Source organism: Macrobrachium rosenbergii, chromosome 36 (assembly GCF_040412425.1).
Source record: "Macrobrachium rosenbergii isolate ZJJX-2024 chromosome 36, ASM4041242v1, whole genome shotgun sequence".
NCBI lineage: Eukaryota > Metazoa > Arthropoda > Malacostraca > Decapoda > Palaemonidae > Macrobrachium > Macrobrachium rosenbergii.
In genome coordinates, this window is record NC_089776.1 from 7,001,343 (window position 1) to 7,023,622 (window position 22,280).

The 22,280-nt window shown below is 38.1% G+C and overlaps 1 protein-coding gene across 1 annotated transcript in view; it reads right to left on the minus strand.

The window, feature by feature from the left end:
- The window catches only part of LOC136856581 (paired box protein Pax-6-like), a 58,453-nt gene extending 39,035 nt beyond the window's left edge, over positions 1-19,418 (minus strand). The window contains exons 1-2 of the mRNA XM_067134460.1: positions 19,140-19,418; positions 12,111-12,248 (exon numbers count right to left, since the gene is read on the minus strand). Of these exons, the coding sequence (XP_066990561.1) occupies positions 12,111-12,189 (79 nt within the window). The 5' untranslated portion in view covers positions 12,190-12,248; positions 19,140-19,418. The remainder of the gene's footprint in view (positions 1-12,110; positions 12,249-19,139) is intronic.
- Between the last annotated feature and the right edge of the window lie 2,862 nt (positions 19,419-22,280).

A 22,280-nucleotide genomic window follows, 5' to 3' on the forward strand; every position in this document is an offset into this window, starting at 1 on the left:
GGCCCAGCGGTAGTGCAGTATGGAGTTCACAATGAGGTGGTGATAGTCGCGATAGTTCCAGGTCGTGCATCTGGACAATGGCGCATTTGTTTTGCTCTTGGCTAATGCCCCCTTAGTCTTTGTACTACTCCTGCCTTTATCAACGCCCCCCTCCCTCTCTCTCTCTCTCTCTCTCTCTCTCTCTCTCCACAGAGCATACCTCGTATCTCAGGACCTCTGCTTGGTCCTGCCATTCCCTTGTCGTGTTATTATTTGTTTGTTTGTTTTTAGTCGTTCGCTGGATTTTTGGTGCTCGTTAACTTTATTTTCCTTCTTGGAAATTGATTTTCCTTCTTTTAAATTATTTTCCTTCCCGGAAGTTTATTTTCCCCTCTTAGAAGTTCATTGTCCTTCTTAGAAATGTATCGTCCCTCTTATAGATTGATTGTCCTTCTTAGAAATTTATTTTCCTTCTTGCAAATTTATTTTCCTTCTTAGAAGTTTATTTTCCTTCTTATGAGTTTATTGTCCTTCTTAGAAATTTATTGTGATTCTTATAAACTGATTTTCCTTCCTAGAAATTTATTGTCCTTAGAAATCTATTTTCCTCCTTAGGAGTTTATTTTCCTTCTCAGAAACTGATTTTCCTTCTTAGAAATTTATTGTCCTTGGAAATTTATTTTCCCCTCTAGAATTTCTGTAATGTGGTTCAGGTTTTTGAGAAAATATCCAATAAATGAAAGAAAATTTATTTTCATCGATGACATTTTCGAACAAATTGCCATCCCTTCTTTTAAAGACTCCATGGAAATGTGCCAAGCTGTCTAACTTCTCCAACGTTCCAGAGGTCCTTTATTATTATTATTATTATTATTATTATTATTATTATTATTATTATTATTATTATTATTATTATTATTGGAACTTCAGAAGTTCGAGCGAAAATGCAATGCATTACTACCCTAATACTATTCTTCTTGCATTTCAATACATTTTTATCTATTTATTAATTTATCTCTTTCATTTTTAATAAGTGCTATCTCTTCTTTCTGCATTTCCTTTCATTTCCTTTCATTTCCTTTTGCTTCTTCGTAATGAACACCATCATATTCTTTTTGGAAGCTTGAAGAATTTCAAGTCAATGGCCCCAGTGATAGGCTTGTTCCATATGAATAGGGTTCATCTACTGAATAATAATACTGAATATTATTATTATTATTATTATTATTATTATTATTATTATTATTATTATTATTATTATTATTATTATTATTATTGTATTTCGATCAGCCTGAAGCAGAATTTCGCCATCCACTATTCCGCCCTAAAATGGAAAACTGCTGAATCTGCGAAATTTTCGAAATTGAGATATGCCACCTATTGGGTTCGTGAAACGCTAATACACAAGTTACTGTAGTTTCAGAATGATTCTACAATGCTTTCCACGAGTATTTAGGGGTGGTCCCATTTGCAGTATCTGCAAAATCAGTAGTGAGGCAAGGGAAAACTGCAGTATCTACCATTTTTCTCAGTTGTGTATTTTTTGCAGACACTGCAGTCTTCCATTTTAGGGCAGAATTCGTAACGAGCGAATCCGTGAATTGTTTTCAAAAGCTTTTTTTGTTACGAGTGCGCAGTGCAAGGCTTCTCGCGTGAGGCATTGTTCAAGAGCTGCTGATGTAGAGATAAAATGTCTCCTTCATTCTCTCTTTTTATATTCCTTTTTTTTTCTCTGGATGACGTCACTCAATTACAGAATTCCTGCCGAACTGCAGCTTCGTTATTATCGACTTATTACGAGAAGGCTGATTTCGATTTGGGAACGAGGCCTTTTCAGGTAGCTAGATAGATAGAATTTAGACCAAAGACCAAGCGCTGGGACCTATGATGATGATGAGGTCATTCAACGCTGGAGCGGAAACTGAGAGAAAAGGAGGTTTGAAAGGTGTAACAGGAGGAAAACCCTTCGCATTTGCACTATGAATCAATTGTTAGGAGAGGGTTGAGTTGAGAAAGTAAGATGGAAGAGAGTATGATTGAAGGAGGTACAGTAAAAGGAATGAAAGGGGTTGCAGCAGCTAGGGACCTGAGGAACGCCGCAAAGAACCTCAAGGAATGCCTACAGTGCCCCGCGTGAGGTGCACTGACAAAGCCTTGTCAGAGAATGTCAGCTCAACGTCAAGAGAGAGTCTTGCCAACGAGAGTGCTTTGTTTTTGTGGCGGGTAGATTTAATAAACTTATAGTGATTAATAATCTTCTAAATCCACCCACTGCGTTATTTTATAATATGTCACCGTCATCCTCACCTCTAATTCCTTACTGAACCTTCCCGAAAATCTCTGCAGCTTTCTAAAGGAACCATTCGATTGAATCTTATTACTGAATGCATCAGAGTGGTTTATAATGATTTAATAGAATTAAATCTTCGTAAAACTTCACGAAAAACAGGCTGAAGGTTACAATCTGTACCTGCTGTAGCGAATCTAAGCTACGAAACGAAGTGAGTTTGGCATTCGGCCTTCAGGTACTCCGCGAATACCATTTTCGAAAGCTCAGTATGTAGGACAGTATTAAGCTGATGAAATGTGCTTGAAGTCCATTAATTAACAGTTGATTTAAGCGGATAAGAACCTTCAGCTTTTGCTTTCAAACAACGGAGGCTTTGCAAATTCCCTAAAAAGAATATCGGCCTAGCATTTCGCGAATAACTTTTTTGAAAGCTCAGTATCTAGGACGATATTAAGCTAATGAAATGTGCTTGAAGTTTATTAAATAACGGTTGATTTAAGCGAAAAATAATCTTCCAGCTTTTGCCTTCCATCAAAACGAAGGCTTTGCAAATTCCCTAAAAAGAATATCGGCCTAGCATTTCGCGAAAACTGGTCCGACTTGAAAGCTCAATATTTAGGACAGTATTAAGCTAACGAAACGTGCTTGAAGTCCATTAAACAACAATTGATTTAAGGAAATAAGAACCTTAAACCTTTTGCCTCAGAACAAACGAAGGCTTTGCAAAGTCCCTAAAAAGAACATCGGCCTAGCATTTCGCGAAAACTGGTATAATCCTTCTCCGGCGGAGCGACTCGGCCTAGATCGTGAACCCATATCGTGACGGCGGGGCTGTCATGACGACAGCCGTAATTGGTCGCTCACGGAACGCCTGGGCCAATGAGCGCCGTCCTTGCAAAATGACGGAAAGGGGGCGGGGGTGGGAGGAAGGGGGCGCGCGGGGTGGGGGGCCGGTGACTTTTCTTCTTGCGTGTTCAACCCTAACGGAAACAAAAGAAGGTTGTTTCGGGCGCGTCCGCCGCCATCTTGGAAACGGGGGAGAACCTACCATTTTATGCCGCGTTCGTTTTATTCCTTTTTTTAACTTAATTTTTTTTCCTTAATCTGTCTTTTACGTCTTTTTCTCTCGGGAATCGACGGAATCGATCATTCATGCGTTCTGGGAAAAGTGGACGCGAGTTTCTCTCTCTCTCTCTCTCTCTCTCTCTCTCTCTCTCTCTCTCTCTCTCTCTCAACCCCCTCGAGAGATATGCATTTTGAAAATCGTGACAAATGGCCTTCAATAAAGTTTATCTTCTGCGATACATAATGGCCCACTTGCTATTCCGTATCGAAGGCAACGCGAATTGCGAGTTTCTTCATCTCTTCACGAGTACCGACTGTTTTATCAGAAATTCGTTCCATTTTTATATTCCGAATCGCGTTAGATTTATGAAAGAGGGAATTCATTCCATATTTATATTCCCTTTGAAACTCAAAAGTTTATCACTTGCAATTCAAAGGCAGGAGAGAGAGAATCATTATATTGGTCTTATGTTAGTTTTACTGTAAGTCGTAATTATGTCGACTGGATTTTCTATGAATGTTCTGCTTCTTCTTTCAGACAATGTCTCTCTCTCAATCTCTCTCTCTCTCTCTCTCTCTCTCTCTCTCTCTCTCTCTCTCTCTCTCTCAGTCTATATATATATATATATATATATATATATATATATATATATATATATATATATATATATATATATATATATAATCCACACATCGGAGGAGCACTATAGTAGGCATATATACATATGATATATGTAGATGATGTCCTGATGATGTGATATAAAAACATTATGTGTTCCTGCGCCCTATATATATATATATATATATATATATATATATATATATATATATCAAATATAAGGATCCCATAAAATGTAGAAAATAAATGCTATATTTCAGAGACCAACTGTCTCTCTCTTCAGGCAACCTTCCTTGTATCTGATGGAATTCTGTTTGAACAGAAAATATTTCTCAGCCATGTATATGGATATATGTGTGTGTGTGTGTGTGTGTGTGTGTGTGTGTTATTCAGCACGGAGCCGTTTTCTTAACACATGTCGTCTCCAGAGAAAAAAAAAACAGGAAAATAATCCCTGTCGAATTCAAGCTCCGCCTCCTGTACAGTGGATGAGGTCCTGTGCAGTAAATTTCCAAAATATCAACCTTTCCATTCACATATACACAGATCTCATCAGCAACACGACGGACCCATGGCAGAAATCATTCACTTAATTTGCACTTTCTGAATGTTACTTTCTTTCCAATACCTCCTTCCTGCTAACACTTCTGAATTATACTCTTTTCGCCAACCTATGATCTCCCATTCTTTCCACATGAGTAAGCCATCAGACCATTCCAAATCAACCAACATTTCATTCATTTGCATCCAACATCTACACTTCACTTTAATTATTATTATTATTATTATTATTATTATTATTATTATTATTATTATTATTATTATTATTATTATTATTATTATTATTATTATTATTCAGGAGATGAACCCTATTCCTATGGGACAAATCCAACACCACAGGGGCCATTGACTTGAAATTCAAGCTTCCGAAGAATACAGTATTCATTCATTCATTATTATTATTATTATTATTATTATTATTATTATTATTCAGGAGATTGAACCCTATTCCTATGGAACAAGCCCACCACCAAAGGGGCCATTGACTTGAAATTTAACCTTCCGAGGAATATTATAGTGTTCATTCGAAAGAAATAACAGAAAGGTTAAAGGAAATACAGAAAAAAGAGATATTCATCTATAAGAAAAACAGATAAATTAAAAAACTAAATAAATAAATAAAAATGCAAGTAAACTATTTAAATACAAGTTGAATAGCATTAGGATAGCAACGCATTGCATCTGCGCTTGAACTTCTGAAGAAGTTCCAATTGCACTACGTCCTCAGAAGAGAGGCTGGTTGTTCCACAGTCCAGTGGTCTGAGGACGAATAAAGGACCTCTGGAGCTGTGGTAAAGTTCGACAACGAGGCAAAACATTCACTGCCGCACACTGGTGCTTCTGCCGTTCAGCGAATCTGGGATACAAGGCTGAGCAATCGTGACTCACTCGCCTAGTATCACCTGTTCTGTTTAATCTCAGACACCTACACTATCAGCTGTTCCTGCTCTATCGCTGTCCACATTAAACACAAGTTCATTTCTGTTTTTTTTCCTCGTTTTCACTGGGCATCTAAAGCTTTTATTTGTTTACAATATTCTATGTATATATATATATATATATATATATATATATATATATATATATATATATATATATATATATATATATATAGAAATAATCAACACACAATCACGTGTGGAACAGAAATAAATTTCTGACTCACACCAGGGTCGAACCCAGGTCTTTCAAATGACTTGTATGGCCTAGTGGGCAGCGCCCTTGCCTTTCATTGGAAAGACCAGGGTTCGATCCTGACGTGAGTCAGAAATTTATATATATATATATATATATATATATATATATATATATATATATATATATATATATATATATATATATATATATATATCTTAAATACATATGTATATATATATGTGTGTATATATTTGCATTCCAAATTCCATCCAGACGTAAATAAATGGGTAACAGCATCAGCCTGGGTCAAGAAAAACGACCCGAAATCAGCAACCTCATTCCTCCCTACAAACCTGCTCGAGAAACTATAAGAAACCACTAATAACAAAATCTCCAAAACTCTCCAAAAAGAGAAAGAGGAAACTTCCTCTCAATCAACAGCTCGTGGGGAGATGGCGGTGTAATGAGAGTCAAGTCAACCTACTTTCTCTATCTAATCCTTTCGTCGCCATGTTGGTACTCCACCCACGGCGGCACAAAGATCTCTCTTTGTTAATTCAAGAGATCTTCGCCCCTTCAGGAACCGCCCACGCCCGCCCGCCCGCCCGCCCGCCTTCGCTAGCAGGCAGGCATTCCTTTCCGATGTTTGTTCTACTGATTCAAAATCGTCAGCAAAAACGGATCTTTCGTAGATAGTGACCCCACCCCCCCAAAAGGGTTCGAACCCTTGGTATGTACCCAGTGGTGGCCGGTAATAAAGTCACAGTAAAAAAAAGTCACAGGAAAAAAGTCACAGGGAAAAAAGTCACAGTTTTGGCTGGGAAAAAGTCACAGGAATAAAGTCGCAGGGAAAAAAGTCACAGGGAAAAGTCACAATTTTGGCTAGGAAAAAAATCACAGGAAAAAAAGTTACATTAATTTATGGTGGCCGGTAATAAAGTCACAGGAAAAAAAGTAACATGGAAAAAAGTCACAATTTTGGCTTGGAAAAAAGTTACAGGGTAAAAAAGTCGCAATTTTGGCTAGGAAAAAAATCACAGGAAAAAAAGTCATATTAATTTATGGTGGCCGGTAATAAAGTCACAGGACAAAAAGTCACAGGAAAAAAGTCAGTTTTGGCTGGGAAAAAAGTCACGGGAATAAAGTCACAGGAAAAAAATCACAGGAAAAAAGTCACAATATTGGCTAGGAAAAAGTCACAGGAAAAAGTCACAGAGAAAAAGTCACGGAAAAAAACACAGGAAAAAAGTCACAGGAATAAAGTAACAGGAAAGAAAGTCACTGGAAAACAAGTCACAATATTGGCTAGAAAAAAGTCACATTAATTTATGGTGGCCGGGGGAAAAATTCACAGTATTTCTTGGGGTCATTATCTTTATAATATTTTCATTTTATAGGAAATATTAATGTGACTTTTTTTCTTGTGACTTTTTCTCATGTGACTGTTTCTGTAACTTTTTTACCTGTGATTTTTTTCCCCTGTGACTTTTTACCTGGATTCGTATCCACCTTTGCCGGCGTATTTAGTACAAGCCGGCTGGGATCAAAAAGATAATGACTCCCCAAGAAATATTAATCCTAGATAACGACCCCCGAAAACCCTTCCTTGGGGGTCTCTACCTAAGATTTGAATCCAATTGCGGAATAAGTAAAGAAACCCAAATTTTGGTGGCGTAATTCGAACGTTTTTTGGTGGTGGGAGAATGGTTTGGTTTAGTTTAAACTCACCCCAACTGCACATGTCATCGTTTTTGATGCAGGGCTTTAATTGACGTGACAGCTGTATCCTAAAACTGACGAAATCGAGAAGATAAGATGTACTGATGCCACTACACACACACACACACACACACACACACATATATATATATATATATATATATATATATATATATATATATATATATATATATATATATATATATATATATATATATATATATATATATATATATATATATATATATATATATATATATATATATATATATATATATATATATATAGAGAGAGAGAGAGAGAGAGAGAGAGAGAGAGAGAGAGAGAGAGAGAGAGAGAGAGAGAGAGAGGAGTGTGTGTGTGTATGGGAAAAGATGATATATATATGAGAGAGAGAGAGAGAGAGAGAGAGAGAGAGAGAGAGAGAGAGAGAGATGTATGTGAGAAAGAAAGAAAGAGAGAGATGTGTGTATGTGAGAGAGAGAGAGAGAGAGAGAGAGAGAGAGAGAGACGTGTGTATGTGAGAAAGAGAGAGCGAGAGAGAGAGGTGGGTGTGTGTGTGTGAGAGAAAGAGAGAAAGATGTGTGTATGAGAGAAAGAGAGAGAGAAAGTAAGAGAGGGAGAAAGAGAGAGAGAGAGAGGAGCGCATATACAAGAGCAAAGAGAGATGTGTGTGTGTGTTAGAGAGAGAGAGAGAGAGAGAGAGAGAAAGTAAAAGAAGGAGAGAGAGAGAAAGTAAGAGTAGGAGAGATAGAGAGAGAGAGAAAGAGCTTGAGAGAGAGAGAGAGAAGGAGAAAGAGACATGTGTCGTGTATGTATGTGTGTACGTTTGTTCGCCTCGATCCATTGATTACACGACCCCCGCCTCCCAGGGTAAAACTGGCGCACGTACTGTGAAAGATCAGGCGATGAGAAAAGCAATTACCCATTACAGCCAACGCAATCCACTGCGAAGCGTTTCCGTGAGACATAACGTCCCGATAGCGATCTGAACGAAGCGAGCAACGCTGAATTACACTCGCAGTTGTTCTGCTTAGTTTGTGCGTGCGTGTGTGAGTGTGTTTCTGTGCCTGTGATAATTTGACTTGGAACAAGCTACAGTGGTTGTGTGAAACATCACTTTATTCTCGTCGAATTGTCAATTTACTGGATGTCAATAACAAAAACAGGTTAATTACAAATGCCACCTGTCTCATGTTGACATGGAACAATCTGCAGTAGTTATTTGGAATAATATTTATTCTCCTCTTATCAACGGGATGCAAATTCCTGAGATGTATGCTAGTATTGCACCAGCCCCGGTTTTTTTTTTGCCATGCCTAGGTTAGGTTAGAATAGGTTAGGTAGGTTAGGTTAAGTTATAGGTTAGAGGAATTAAGTTAGGTTAGGTTAGGTTAGCTTAGGTTGGATTAGAAGTTTCTCCGGATTAACTTGGGTGTGGAAAACATGCTGAGATTATTTTCAAGAAACTTCAATGGTCAGTTTTCAAGATACAGCGTCCCGCTGTGTTCAGGGAAAGGTCCTGGTACTCGGTTACATCTCGGGGGGGGGAGAAAATGCCACCGGGAATTATTATTAAGAGCGCAATGGAATACCATCCGCGAGTGAGTTCTGAAAACACGCTCTCGATATGAGTCATGTCTGGCGGCGTCACGAACAGAACAATTAACTCCGCAATTGTCACCCTAATCGCCCTTGGCAACCATGTTTGTTTATTGTCCAAGATAAGGCAGTTAGTTACCAGTATGACACACACACACACACACACACACACACACGCTCTCAGGGGGCCTCGCCACAGGGGCCAACCATAAAGGCCTCTTCCCCCCTTCCCCCGCCTCCCTTCTCATATGGAAAGGGGGGAGCAAACTCCCACTCTCCCCTCCAGCGGATGGAAAAGGTTTGAGGGGGTAACGATGGACACAGTTAGACTGGCAGCGCCATTTTGATTCCTGAGAGATAACGCACTGTTCAGCGTCGAAACTTTTCGTTTCGAATCCAGCGATAAATTCTGCGCGAAATTATATAATTATTCAGTAAGACTAACTTCTCTTATATCGCATCTTTTAATCCTTCGATTTGTACTTTGATATCTTATTTACTTTATTATTTATTTATATTCATTAGTTTGTTTGTTGATCCGTTTTTCTGTTAACTGATATCTCCTCTTTCTGTATTTTTCTTTACATTTTGTTACTTCTTTCTAGTGAACACCATAATATTGTTTAGAAGCTTGAAGAATGTCAAGTCAGTGGCCCCTGTGGTGGGCTTGTCCCATATGAATAGGGTATATCTTCTGAATAAAATAATAATAATAATAATAATAATAATAATAATAATAATAATAATAATAATAATAATAATAAACACTATATTCTTTGGAAGCTTGAATTTCAAGTCAATGGCCCCTGTGGTGGGCTTGTTCCATATGAATAGGGTTCATCCTCTGAATAATAATAATAATAATAATAATAATTCGTGAAAACGTTACTTTAATCGCCCAGAAACCAATTTACAAGAGTGGCAGAGAGAGAGAGAGAGAGAGAGAGAGAGAGACGTCACGTAATTGCAGAAGTAAAAAAAGAAAAAAAAAAGGAGAAAGTATTTTAGATGTTTATCTTGAGCTGCGAGCGAGTCATCGTGGACTGGTCTCGCTCAGCTTTTGACGAAACAGTAAGTAAGTAGGTACTGAGAGCAGCTGTTCTGCTGAATCCTGTAAATACTAATGTACTTTGTCAACTGAGAGATATCTAATCTTATGATTTATCTCTCGAGTCATGGCTGAACGTATTTGAAAGAGGACACGTTTGTATTATTATATTATATTATATTATATTATATTTATATCTATATCTATATATATGCATATATATTAAACGTAGCATCAAAATATACTCAAGTAGAAACAAAGTAAAATTAATATAAATCGTATTGGCAGTAATTAAGTTCCCCAGGCGGCTATAAACAGTTACAAATGACAACAGTTACTACCTAACTGTCTAGTTAAAGTTCATGTAATTCTAGCAATATTTTCTAAATACCTAAGCGACTATTAATAGTTACATTATTATTATTATTATTATTATTATTATTATTATTATTATTATTATTATTGAGAAGATGAGGAACCCTATTCATATGGAACAAGCTCACCAAAAGGGCTACTGACTTGAAATTGAAGTTTAAAATGATATTATTATTATTATTATTATTATTATTATTATTATTATTATTATTATTATTATTATTATTATTATTATTATTATTATTACTCAGAAGATGAAGAACCCTATTCATATGGAACAAGCCCACCAAAGGGGCCACTGACTTGAAATTCTTTAAGCTTCCAAAGAATATTATGGTGCTCATATCAAGGATAAAGGACAGACAATGACAGCCAATGACAGTCACCCAGTCAATGACAGTCACTGAGAGACATCCAGTCCATACGTAACTGCCTGAGGACGCCACAGCTTCGAAGTCAAATGGAGCATATTTCTACCCCAATTTCTCCGACTTCAAGCGATTCTGTACCAGGAATCCCCACCTGGAACAATAGCAGGCAAATCCTGTGTAACAGCTTCACGCTCTGTTACCGCGCACGAAGGCTCACTCCTCATTTTCATTGTGTCTCAGGTAACCCGGGAAAGCGGCCCCACCCTCCCCCCTTTCCCCCCCTAAAAAGAGGTAAAGCGAAAACAGAGGAGGTGTCACCTCTGCAGGCACAAACGCCACACGAAGCTGATGAATAATTGAGAGTCGAATCGATATTCTCTCGGAGCATCTGCCCTGTTATTGGGCTCACGTGACCTGCGCCTAAGCCAATGGCGTGAGGAGGCTTGCGAGTTACGTTGGAGTAGCTTTTTCCCTTCTCTCTCTCTCTCTCTCTCTCTCTCTCTCTCTCTCTCTCTCTCTCTCTCTCTCTCATTCTGTATAGCCCTGTCGCCATTATGCTTGTGTGAGCTTTTTTTTTCTTTGTATATATATTTATATCGTCGTGGCCACGTTAATTTTATGTACAATCGTTCACATGCGCCAATACAAACATACATACACATACACACACATACACATTATGTATATATCAAATAGGTTCTGTGATTAACTTTAAGACTCCTCGCAAATGGTTTATATTCGTCATTGACATTACAGGAATCAATATTTTAAATATATATACACTGGGAATATTATGAATGTGGTCCACAAGCTACACAAACTGATTTTCTCTCTTTATTTCCCATTATCTTCTGTTACTAATTTGAACGAACACCATAATATTCTTTGGAAGCTTGAATTTCAAGTCAATGGCCCCTGTGGTGGGATTGTTCCATATGAATAGGGTTCATCCTCTGAATAATAATAATAATAATAATAATAATAATAATAATAATAATAATAATAATAATAATAATAATAATAATAATAAATTCTGATCACAGATGTAGCCTCTTTCCGTAGTGTTCCTTGAAGGTCAAAGATACGATTTTGCACAAGTGTTCTGTACGAAAGGCTGTACGTTTCAGGGGTGTACAATTCAGAGGTGTACAATTCGGAGGTGCACAGTTCAGAAATGTAGAATTCAGAGGTGTACAATCCAGAGATGTACAATTTAGAGGTGTACAACCCAGAGGTGTACAATTCAGAGGTGTGCACAATTGAGAGATGTACACTTCAGAGGCGTACAATGCACGAGTTTAAAAGGGTGACACTACTTTGATACAAAAGAATACGAACACTTACCGTATGGAAATTCGGCAGCTATATTCTCTTTCTCGGCAGAGGAATCGGACATTTTGTCTGCGTGGATTTCCGGAGCCATCGAAGACGAATTTGTTGAAGGAGGCACAGTTCTGCTTTCTCGGTGAACCTTTTTCAGTCCTGAAAAAAAATAGAAAAGAAAATGTAGATACTTTTATGATTACTGAGAGAATCTTTCCAAAATTCCATCTGTCATAAAACTCACACTTATACTTCGTTTGCGAAAGGTTTTGACTAATATATATATATATATATATATATATATATATATATATATATATATATATATATATATATGTGTGTGTGTGTGTGTGTGTGTGTGTATATATACTGAACATAATTTCATACAGCACTGAATAAACAGAAGCAGTCAGCTCTATCATAAGCTTGAAACCTACTTATTTCCAAATTATGGGAAACACAAAGTTGTGGATCTATGAAGAACTCGTGAAAAAGACGAAAAACCAATTGCAAATGCTGCTCGTTCTTCTCATCCTAAATTGAAATTATTTTTTATAGATATAAAGCAATTTAAGCCACTGTATCTGAGAATTGAGACGCACCAGAAAACGTATTAACCAGATGCTTCCAAAAAAAATAACTATTTATATTGTATTAACCAGATGCTTCCAAAAAATATCAACTATTTAAATTGTATTAACCAGTTGCTTCCAAAAAAATCAACTATTTATATTGTATTAACCAGATGCTTCCAAAAAATATCAACTATTTACATTGTATTAACCAGGTGCTTCCAAAAAATATCAACTATTTATATTGTATTAACCAGATGCTTCCAAAAAAATATCCATTATTAACATTATATTAATCAGATGCTTCCAAAAAATATCAACTGTTAACATTGTATTAACCAGACGCTTCCAAAAAAAATATTAACTATTTACATTGTATTAATCAGATGCTTCCAAAAAATATCAACTATTAACATTGTATTAATCAGATGCTTCCAAAAAAAAAATCAACTATTGACATCGGCCAATCTATTCATTCCTAATGGCGACCATCCGGTACCTACCCATCCGTATGAGTCCCCCACCCCCCCAAAACCCACCGCAGCCTCCCCACCCCTTGGTAATGACATGGTCATTAATTATGGACCAGTACGCGAACGAGACGCCCATACGGCGGGTGTTAGAGAAAGAGGAACACCCTTCATAGGCATGCAATGTCCAACAATTGACTAAAGGAAGGTCTTTTGCGAGATCAGTATTCCTCTAATTGTCGAACTTTTATTATCGCTTTTGGGGCTGAATTCAAACGTTTCCTCTCTCTCTCTCTCTCTCTCTCTCTCTCTCTCTCTCTCTCTCTCTCTCAAGCGTTTCGGATATTGTCTTTTGGAACATTTTTTGAGAAACAGGCTTGAGGATAGATCAAAAGCCTGAATTGAGCGCTCTCTCTCTCTCTCTCTCTCTCTCTCTCTCTCTCTCTCTCTCTCTCTCTCTCTCTGGTATATATATTGAATAAAAGGTAATTATCAAACTAGCTTTAAGGTACGTCTGAAGTCTTGACTTGTGCTCTCTCTCTCTCTCTCTCTCTCTCTCTGGTATATACAGTATACTGAATAAAAGTTAATTATCAAACTAGTTTTTAGGAACGTCAAAAACCTGAATTGAGCTCTCTCTCTCTCTCTCTCTCTCTCTATATATTGAATAAAAGGTATTATCAAACTATATATATATATACAGTATACTGAATAAAAGTTAATTATCAAACTAATTGAGCTCTCTCTCTCTCTCTCTCTCTCTCTCTCTCTCTCTCTCTCTCTCTCTCTCTCTCTCTTTCTCTCTCTCTCTCTCTCTACTATATATATATATATATATATATATATATATATATATATATATATATATATATATATATATATATATATATATATATATACACTGAATAAACGGTAAATATCAAACTAGCTTGAAGGTACGCCAGAAGCGTGACTGAATCCCTCTCTCTGAATCCTCTCTCTCTCTCTCTCTCTCTCTCTCTCTCTCTCTCTACATACAATGGTACATACAATGAATACAAAGCTGAAACTGAACGGATTGTCACTCAAGGGTAACAACTGTGTTATTGTCTGTAGGTAGCCTTCATTGTTTCACGTTGTGACGCCAGTTTTAGTAGCCACAATCAATCAATTAACCAATCAGTGTTTCATTAAAATGCTGATAAGGATTCAAGAGATTTCAGATCCTACTAACTTTTCTGGTAGGTCGTTTTAGTTTTCTGTGAAAGAAAACTATTGTGCCGGCTTTGTCTGTCCGTCCGCACTTTTTCTGTCCGCCCTCAGGTCTTAAAAACTACTGAGGCTAGAGGGCTGCAAATTGGTATGTTCATCATCCACCCTCCAATCATCAAACATACCAAATTGCAGCCCTCTAGCGTCAGTACTTTTTATTTTATTTAAGGTTAAAATTAGACAAAATAAGTAACTATGGAAAAATTACTAAAGCAGTTTTGAAAGCAGTGTCGTCGATAAATTAACAAAGACCTCTTATGCTTTTCTCCTGTGGAAAGGAATTGCTTTCGTTTGAAAGAAAGCACATGAATAAAAGTCCCCTCATGCTATTCCCTTGTGGAAAGGAATTACTTTCGTTTTAAAGAAAGCACAACAATATGCTTTCAAGTCTTCGTTCCTGATCGTTGTTAGATCAAGAATGCTTTCAATCACTATTCATGTTTTCACGACAAAGAAATTATCCTGTGAAGAAGCATATTCTGATTAAAAAAAAAAAAAAGTTTCCAAAGAGTGAATATTATTCATCTAGCAAAATCGTATTATTTCTCAAACCGGAATTGCTTACGTCATACGAACACTTGCAACAAACTGAATAGCGCAATTATCTACACTAATTGCCAAGAACGATATGTTTGGGAGTAATTTAATGACTTGTTCCTACTTATCCAAAATGTATTTGTACTGACACGATAACAGTTTTTCTCTCGCCATTAAATCGAAGAAAATTAGGGTCGTATATTAGGGATAAAGGATATTGAGAACGGAATCAAAATGCTGAAAAATAATTTCTGGAATTTCTTTTAGAAATTATTTTTTTTTTATTTTTTTTTATTTTTTTTTTATCCCATCCTCCCAAAATTCCCAGCCCTACTTCTGAGGTAGACACCCATACTCCCCAAATATCGAGCCCACTGCCTATCACACCCTCCCCTCCCTTCCCCATCCTCCTCCTCCTCCTCCTCCTCCTCCTCCTCCTCCTCCTCCTACCACCACAACCAACGCCAAACTTCAAGTGGGATTATGATGACTAAGCGATAATTTAAGTGGCCGTAAATCTACGTGACAATAGGAAAACTGGGCGTATCGTCTTTTCCTCCCTTTTGTTCTAATTTATTTTTTTTCTTTCCCCCCGCCTCACCCTTTTTTTGTAGTTTTCGCTGTAAGTCACACATTCCCTTTGTCGAGAGGGGAGTATAGGCACCGGTGACGTCACGCTGCTGACATGTGACAGCATTCCGCGCTGATCCGTTTTCGCAGCCTTTGTGCTGTTGGTAATTATTATTGCGCCGCTGTGTGTCACGAGGCAGATCGTTATCTACCGCTGCGTTGCGCTCTCTCGACGATGGGGCGGATAAGGAAATAATCTATATGTGACTCTGCTTGTTCGGGTAGCTGCCTACGGCCTTCCTCTCTCTCTCTCTCTCTCTCTCTCTCTCTCTCTCTCTCTCTAGATAAAGAAATAATCTATATGACTCTGCTTGGTCGCGTCTCTTTCTCTCTCTCTGTGCCTCTGCTTCTCTCTAACCTCTCTCTCTCTCTCTCTCTCTCTCTCTCTCTCTTTAACTCTCTCTCTCTCTCTCTCTCTCTCTCTCTCTCTCTTTTCTCTCTCTCTCTCTCATAGGCATAACCTTGTTTAACTGTATCATTCTTAGTCTCTCTCTCTCTCTCTCTCTCTCTCTCTCTCTCTCTCTCTCTCTCTCTCTCTCTCTCTTTTGGGCATAACCTTGTTTAACTGTATCATTCTCTCTCTCTCTCTCTCTCTCTCTCTCTCTCTCTCTCTCTCTCCCCGAATACACACATTCGAACCTTCTCATTCCCTCATTATAATTCCATCGTCACAAGCAATGATGAGCGGGTATCAAGTAGCATCACTCAAGATAATATCAGTCTTACGGTTGAAAGACTAATTTCCAAGATCGTGGATTGCGCCGGGATCCCATTGGCCGGCCGGGAGCAGGTGTAATCACACACCGAGCGTGGTATTATTACAAGGACGCCGCAGAAGCTGCCCGGATTTTTTTCACCTGGGGGCAAGCTGGTCATCAGTACTCACACTGTTCGAGCAGCAGCTGATCTATCTGGTTTTCATGCAATTCCGTCAAGTAATGACTCTCGTTTCAGCCTGAGCTTTGTCTTAATAAAACATGATTCCAACACTGACATTTTAGTTTTCTGGTGAGGAAGCTATTGTAGCTGTTTTGTCTGTCCGTCCGCACTTTTTCTGTCCGCCCTCAGATCTTCAAAACTACTGAGGCTAGAGGGCTGCAAATTGGTATGTTGATCATCCACCCTCCAGTCATCAAACGTACCAAATTGCAGCCCTCTAGCCTCAGTAGCGTTATACTGAGACCACCGAAAGATAGATCCATTTGTTTTCGGTGGAGTTGATTATACGATGTACAGAAAACTCGATTGCGCCGAAGAAACTTCCACGCTTTTTTTACTTGTATGTAGTTATTATTATTATTATTATTATTATTATTATTATTATTATTATTATTATTATTATAACCAGACCCCTGAGCTTCCAAATTGATTTCTCAGGGAAGAGATTAACTTTGTAGCAATGAAACGTGGTTCGGGTCCTCACATTTCTCTCGTAGTTATTGTATGGCATAACTTCGAAAACTGGTCTCTTAGGGAATAAATTAGTGTCTAGATCACTGCAATTGAACTTCTAAACTTTATTTCAAACCCTTTTCTCTTCTCTCTCTCTCTCTCTCTCTCTCTCTCTCTCTCTCTCTCTCTCTCTCTCTTGTATCGCTATGAATTTTCCCTCACAATTAACATTCTCTCCTTTAGTTAAATCATACAAAATATACATTCTTCCTCTTAGTCAATTATTCTTTTCCTCTATTACAATAAAAAAAAAGTGAAAAATGCGCCGAAGTCTCTTCGGCACAATCGAGTTTTCTGTACAGCCGCTACAGCGTATATAATCAAGGCCACCGAAAATGGATCTATCTTTCCGTGGTCTCGGTATAATGCTGTATGGGCCGCGACCCATGAAACTTTAAGCACAGCCCGGTGATGGCCTACTCTATATCGTTGCCAAAAGCACGATTAAGGCTAACTTTAACCTTAAATAAAATAAAAACTACTGAGGCTAGAGGGCTGCAATTTGGTATGTTTGATGACTGGAGGGTGGATGATCGACATACCAATTTGCAGCCCTCTAGCCTCAGTAGTCTTTAAGATCTGAGGGCGGGCAGAAAAAAGCAGAAAAAATTGCGGACGGACAGACAAAGCCGGCACAATAGTTTTCTTTTACAGAAAACTAAAACGGAAATCCTTCAAAAAGAAAAATTCTATGTTGTTACCAGGAAAAAATGTTTGTGTATGTATACATGTATATATACATACATACATCTCTATATATACATATATACTGTATATATAAATATATATATATATATATATATATATATATATATATATATATATATATATATATATATATATATATATATATATATTTATGTATATACATACATACATATATATATTTATATATTTATATACATGTATATATAAATATATTTATACCTATTAATACATTTGTATATTTATATGTATGTGTGTGAAATATGGACAGAATAGAATACGCACGAACACGTACTGTACGTGTGAATATAGCCCTCATTCATATGTGCCATCACGGACGTGATTGCAATATTCCTTTATAGATTGCCACAGAACTTCAGAACTAATTCTGTCGTTATCCTTCCATTCAGTAAAATAAAAAAAAAAATACTTCCTGTAAACATCTAGTAGAATGGATTGTAAACGCTGCCACACCTGTCAGGTATCGGATTGTCATTCAGGCTGCGAGTTCATTCACAAAAAAAACAATGAACAGGATATAGAATTGAGGCCAAAGACTAAACGCTGGGACCTATAAGGTCATTCAGTGCTGAAACGGGAAATTGACAGTAAAAAGGTTTGAAAGGTGTAACAGGAGGAAAACATCGCGGTTGCACTATGAAACAATTGATAGGAGAGGTTTGAGGAAAGTAAGATGGAAGAAAGCGACTATGAACGGGGGTATAGTAAAATGAATGAAAGGGGTTGCAGCTAGGGGCCGAAGGGATGCTACAAAGAACCTTATGGAATGCCTACAGTTCACCGCATGAGGTGTACTGACGGCATTACCCCCACAAAGAGGGGCATTCACAAAAAGAAGCACAATTGGTAAAGATTATCATATATTAGTCTATATATTTTTAACAGCCACAAAGACCTTTCAGTTTTTAGACATTTTAGCTTCTCGATTTTATCCTATTTTATTAGGGGATGAGCTTGGCTCTGCAAGCCTTGAATCCGAATGGGGGAATAAATGAAGAATTCCCCTCCAAGGTGAGATTGGAACTTTCACAAGCTAGTACTAGTGTGGTTACCAGGTAGTGATCTGCTTCGCTTGTTTCCCATTTGGATTCAAGGCTTGCAGAGGTAAGTATCAGGAGATCGAGAATTAAGAGGTATTTGTTTCTACTATTTATATATATATATATATATATATATATATATATATATATATATATATATATATATATATATATATATATATATATATACTGTATATATATATATATACATAATCACCTGTGGTGTTTGATATATGTGTGTGTGTATGTATATATAACTGTGTGCGGATTCTTAATGTATATAGCTAAACACTGACTAATATGTCGCACACTGCACACTAATTCACAAAAGACTTAAAGAAAATCTGACTTCCTTCACAGGAAAGAACTAACCTGCAGTAGACAGTGCTCCCCGCGACGCCCTGGACCTTCTCCCGAGTCTTCCTTGCAATTGTTAAGTCACAGAACCTTCGTTATTCCACCCAAAGACTTCTCCCTCTCCTACAGGGAAAAAAGAAGTCACTGTGAGAGCACTGAACGATTGAGACAGAGAGAGAGATACTTCGAGGGGAAACAGCCTCTCTTTCTAAACCTCTTTCCTCGGAGGGCGAGAGAAGGCTAGTATAGACCCAAGGCGCAGCTAGACTGACGATGGGCAGCCTTCAGACCGTAATGGTAAGGCCAAGGCTCCAGGAACACCCTCCTGAGTTCACCGTCAGGTGTCCAGATGCCAGGGGTACAATAATGAACACAAAAGATTCATTCGAGGGCAGGTGGCGACAGCTTCGGTTCAGTAGCTCGAGGGATGCAGGTGGCCCCCTGTTGGCACCTCAGCATCCGATATATACCATATTTCCTTCGGTGCTTTGGTGCTTGCTTGCTTTAGAGTCCCGTTCGCTTCGAATCAAGACGTGAAACGAATCGAATAAGACGAATGGAAGAGGCGTAATCACGACATTTTGGTCTAAGCACGTGCTGACTGGGATCTTAAACAACAAAAAAAAAGAAAAGACACGCGCTTCGCTTGACCACCTTTCCCTTCCTCGAGATGCTGACACACACCTGCCGCCGAAATCTGTGGTCCTTATTCTCCGTCTCGGTAGAGGTTACGTCCTAGAAAGGGCTTCGTTACGTTTACGGAAGAGGCAGGGAAACGATTCCATCTCTTGCTGCCTCCGTCAGGACGGGCCGTTTTTCCAGGAACGTCTCTCTCTCTCTCTCTCTCTCTCTCTCTCTGTAAGAGATGCTGGTGTGGGGACGGGGGTGGCGGTGATGCTGAGATGCTGGCAGTAGAAGCAGCGGGCACGTGGCCCAAAAGTCAAGAAGAAGAAGAAGAAGAAGAAGAAGAAGAAGAAGACACCTGCTCTAGCTCGCTCGCTAGCCCGCTCGCGCCTCAGAAGATCGTTCAGATTCGCTCTCTCGCTCGCGACTCGCCTCTCTTTTGTGCGACTTAACGAAACTGAACGTTCTGCGATTTAGCGGGAGAGTTGGAACAGTCGTTCAAGACCCACCTGCTTTAAGGACACCTCTTGGTCTCTTGCGGCGACCGATAGACAGACCAAAAAATAGACTTCTCTCCACTCGGCGAAGGTTGACGTAAGACAAAGATGATTACCTAAAGCTGCAAAGAGAGTCTCTCTCTCTCTCTCTCTCTCTCTCTCTCTCTCTCTCTCTCTCTCTCTCTCCTTGCAAGGAATGCTTGAAACAATAAATGATATGGAACAAAAGTACTTAGTACTTTTACTCTGCATGACATGACGGACGTAATCCACAGAATTATATACATACTCGTACATATTATATATACATATGTATATGTATATATAATATTCATACCGGACAATCGTCTACATTCTTGGCTTATAAGATGAGTAATGAGTAGGCCTATTGTGTCTTGGAGCGTGTAGCATAACTGGCGTCACAAGAACAACGGTCATCTGCACTTTCAATGCGCTATGTTCTAAATACAGCTGTCTTTATGATTCAGTCACCAAATTTATTTTTATTAAATTATTATTATTATTATTATTATTATTATTATTATTATTATTATTATATTATTATTCAGAAGATGACATATAGAACAAGCCAAAATATGTATTATTGATGTTCATTATCATTATTATTATCATTATTATTATTATTATTATTATTATTATTATTATTATTATTATTATTATTATTATTATTATTATTATTATTAGAAGATGAACCCTATTCATATGGAACCAGCCCACCAAAGGGGCCACTGACTTGAAATTCAAGAAGCTTCCAAAACATATTATAGTGTCCATCAGGAGGAAGTAAGAGGAAGTAAAGGGAAATGCAGAAAGAAGAAATCCCACTTCTTAAAAAATAAAAACAATAAATAGATAAATAGATAAACATGTATTAAAACGCAAGGAGAATAGAATAGTATTAGGGTAGCAATGCTTTGAGTTTTGTCTGAACTTCTGAAGAAGTTCCAACCGCGCGACATCCTCAGCGGGGCGGCTGTTCCACAGCCCAGCCGTGTGAGGGATGAAGGACCTCTGGAACTTTATTCCTCACACCGTGGGACTGTGGAGGCAATGCAATACACACAATCTATAGAAACACGAGATCAAATTCAGACCACTGGGCTGATTAACAGCTCTCCTACAGGACTGGGCCGAAGGATTAGACTTATTTTACGTGGCTAAGAACCAGTTGGTTACCTAGCAACGGGACCTACAGCTTATTGTGGAATCCGAACCCCATTATACCGAGAAATGAATTTCTATCACCAGAAATGAATTCCTCTAATTCTTCATTGGCCGGTCGGAGATTCGAACGCGGGCCCTGCAGAGTGCTGGTCGAGAACGGTACCGACCAGTCCAACGAAGAACTTTAATATTCACACAGTTGCTGAAGTAGTAAAAATAGTATGTTCATAACAATGATGGTATTGAACCAGGTACTAGAAATGTTTGTACAATGCTATAGTGGAAAAAACAAGGAAACGTTTTCTCTGTATTATTGGAACTTTTAGGTTTTCAGAAGGATCTGGTCTTCAGAAAACATACATATTTTAGTCATTTTTTTTTGTCTTACGAAAAGAAAACTATTATGCCGACTTTGACTGTCCGTCCGCACTTTTGTCTGTCCACCCTCAGATCTTAAAAACTACTGAGGTTAGAGGGCTGCAAATTAGTATGTTGATCATCCACCCTCCAATCATCAAACATACCAAATTGCAGCCCTCTAGCCTCAGTGGTTTTGATTTTATTTAAGGTTAAAGTTAGCTATAATCGTGCTTCTGGCAACGATATAGGATAGGCCACCACCGGGCCGTGGTTAAAGTTTCATGGGCCGCAGCTCATACAGCATTATACCGAGACCACGGAAAGATAGATCGATTTTCGGTGACCTTGATTATACGCTGTAGCGGCTGTACAGAAAACTCGATGGCGCCGAAGAAACTTCGGCGCATTTTTTTACTTGTTTTAAATAAAATCATTTAATAAACGAATGAGAGGTTGATATTTATGCATTTACTGGATAAACATGGCAGTG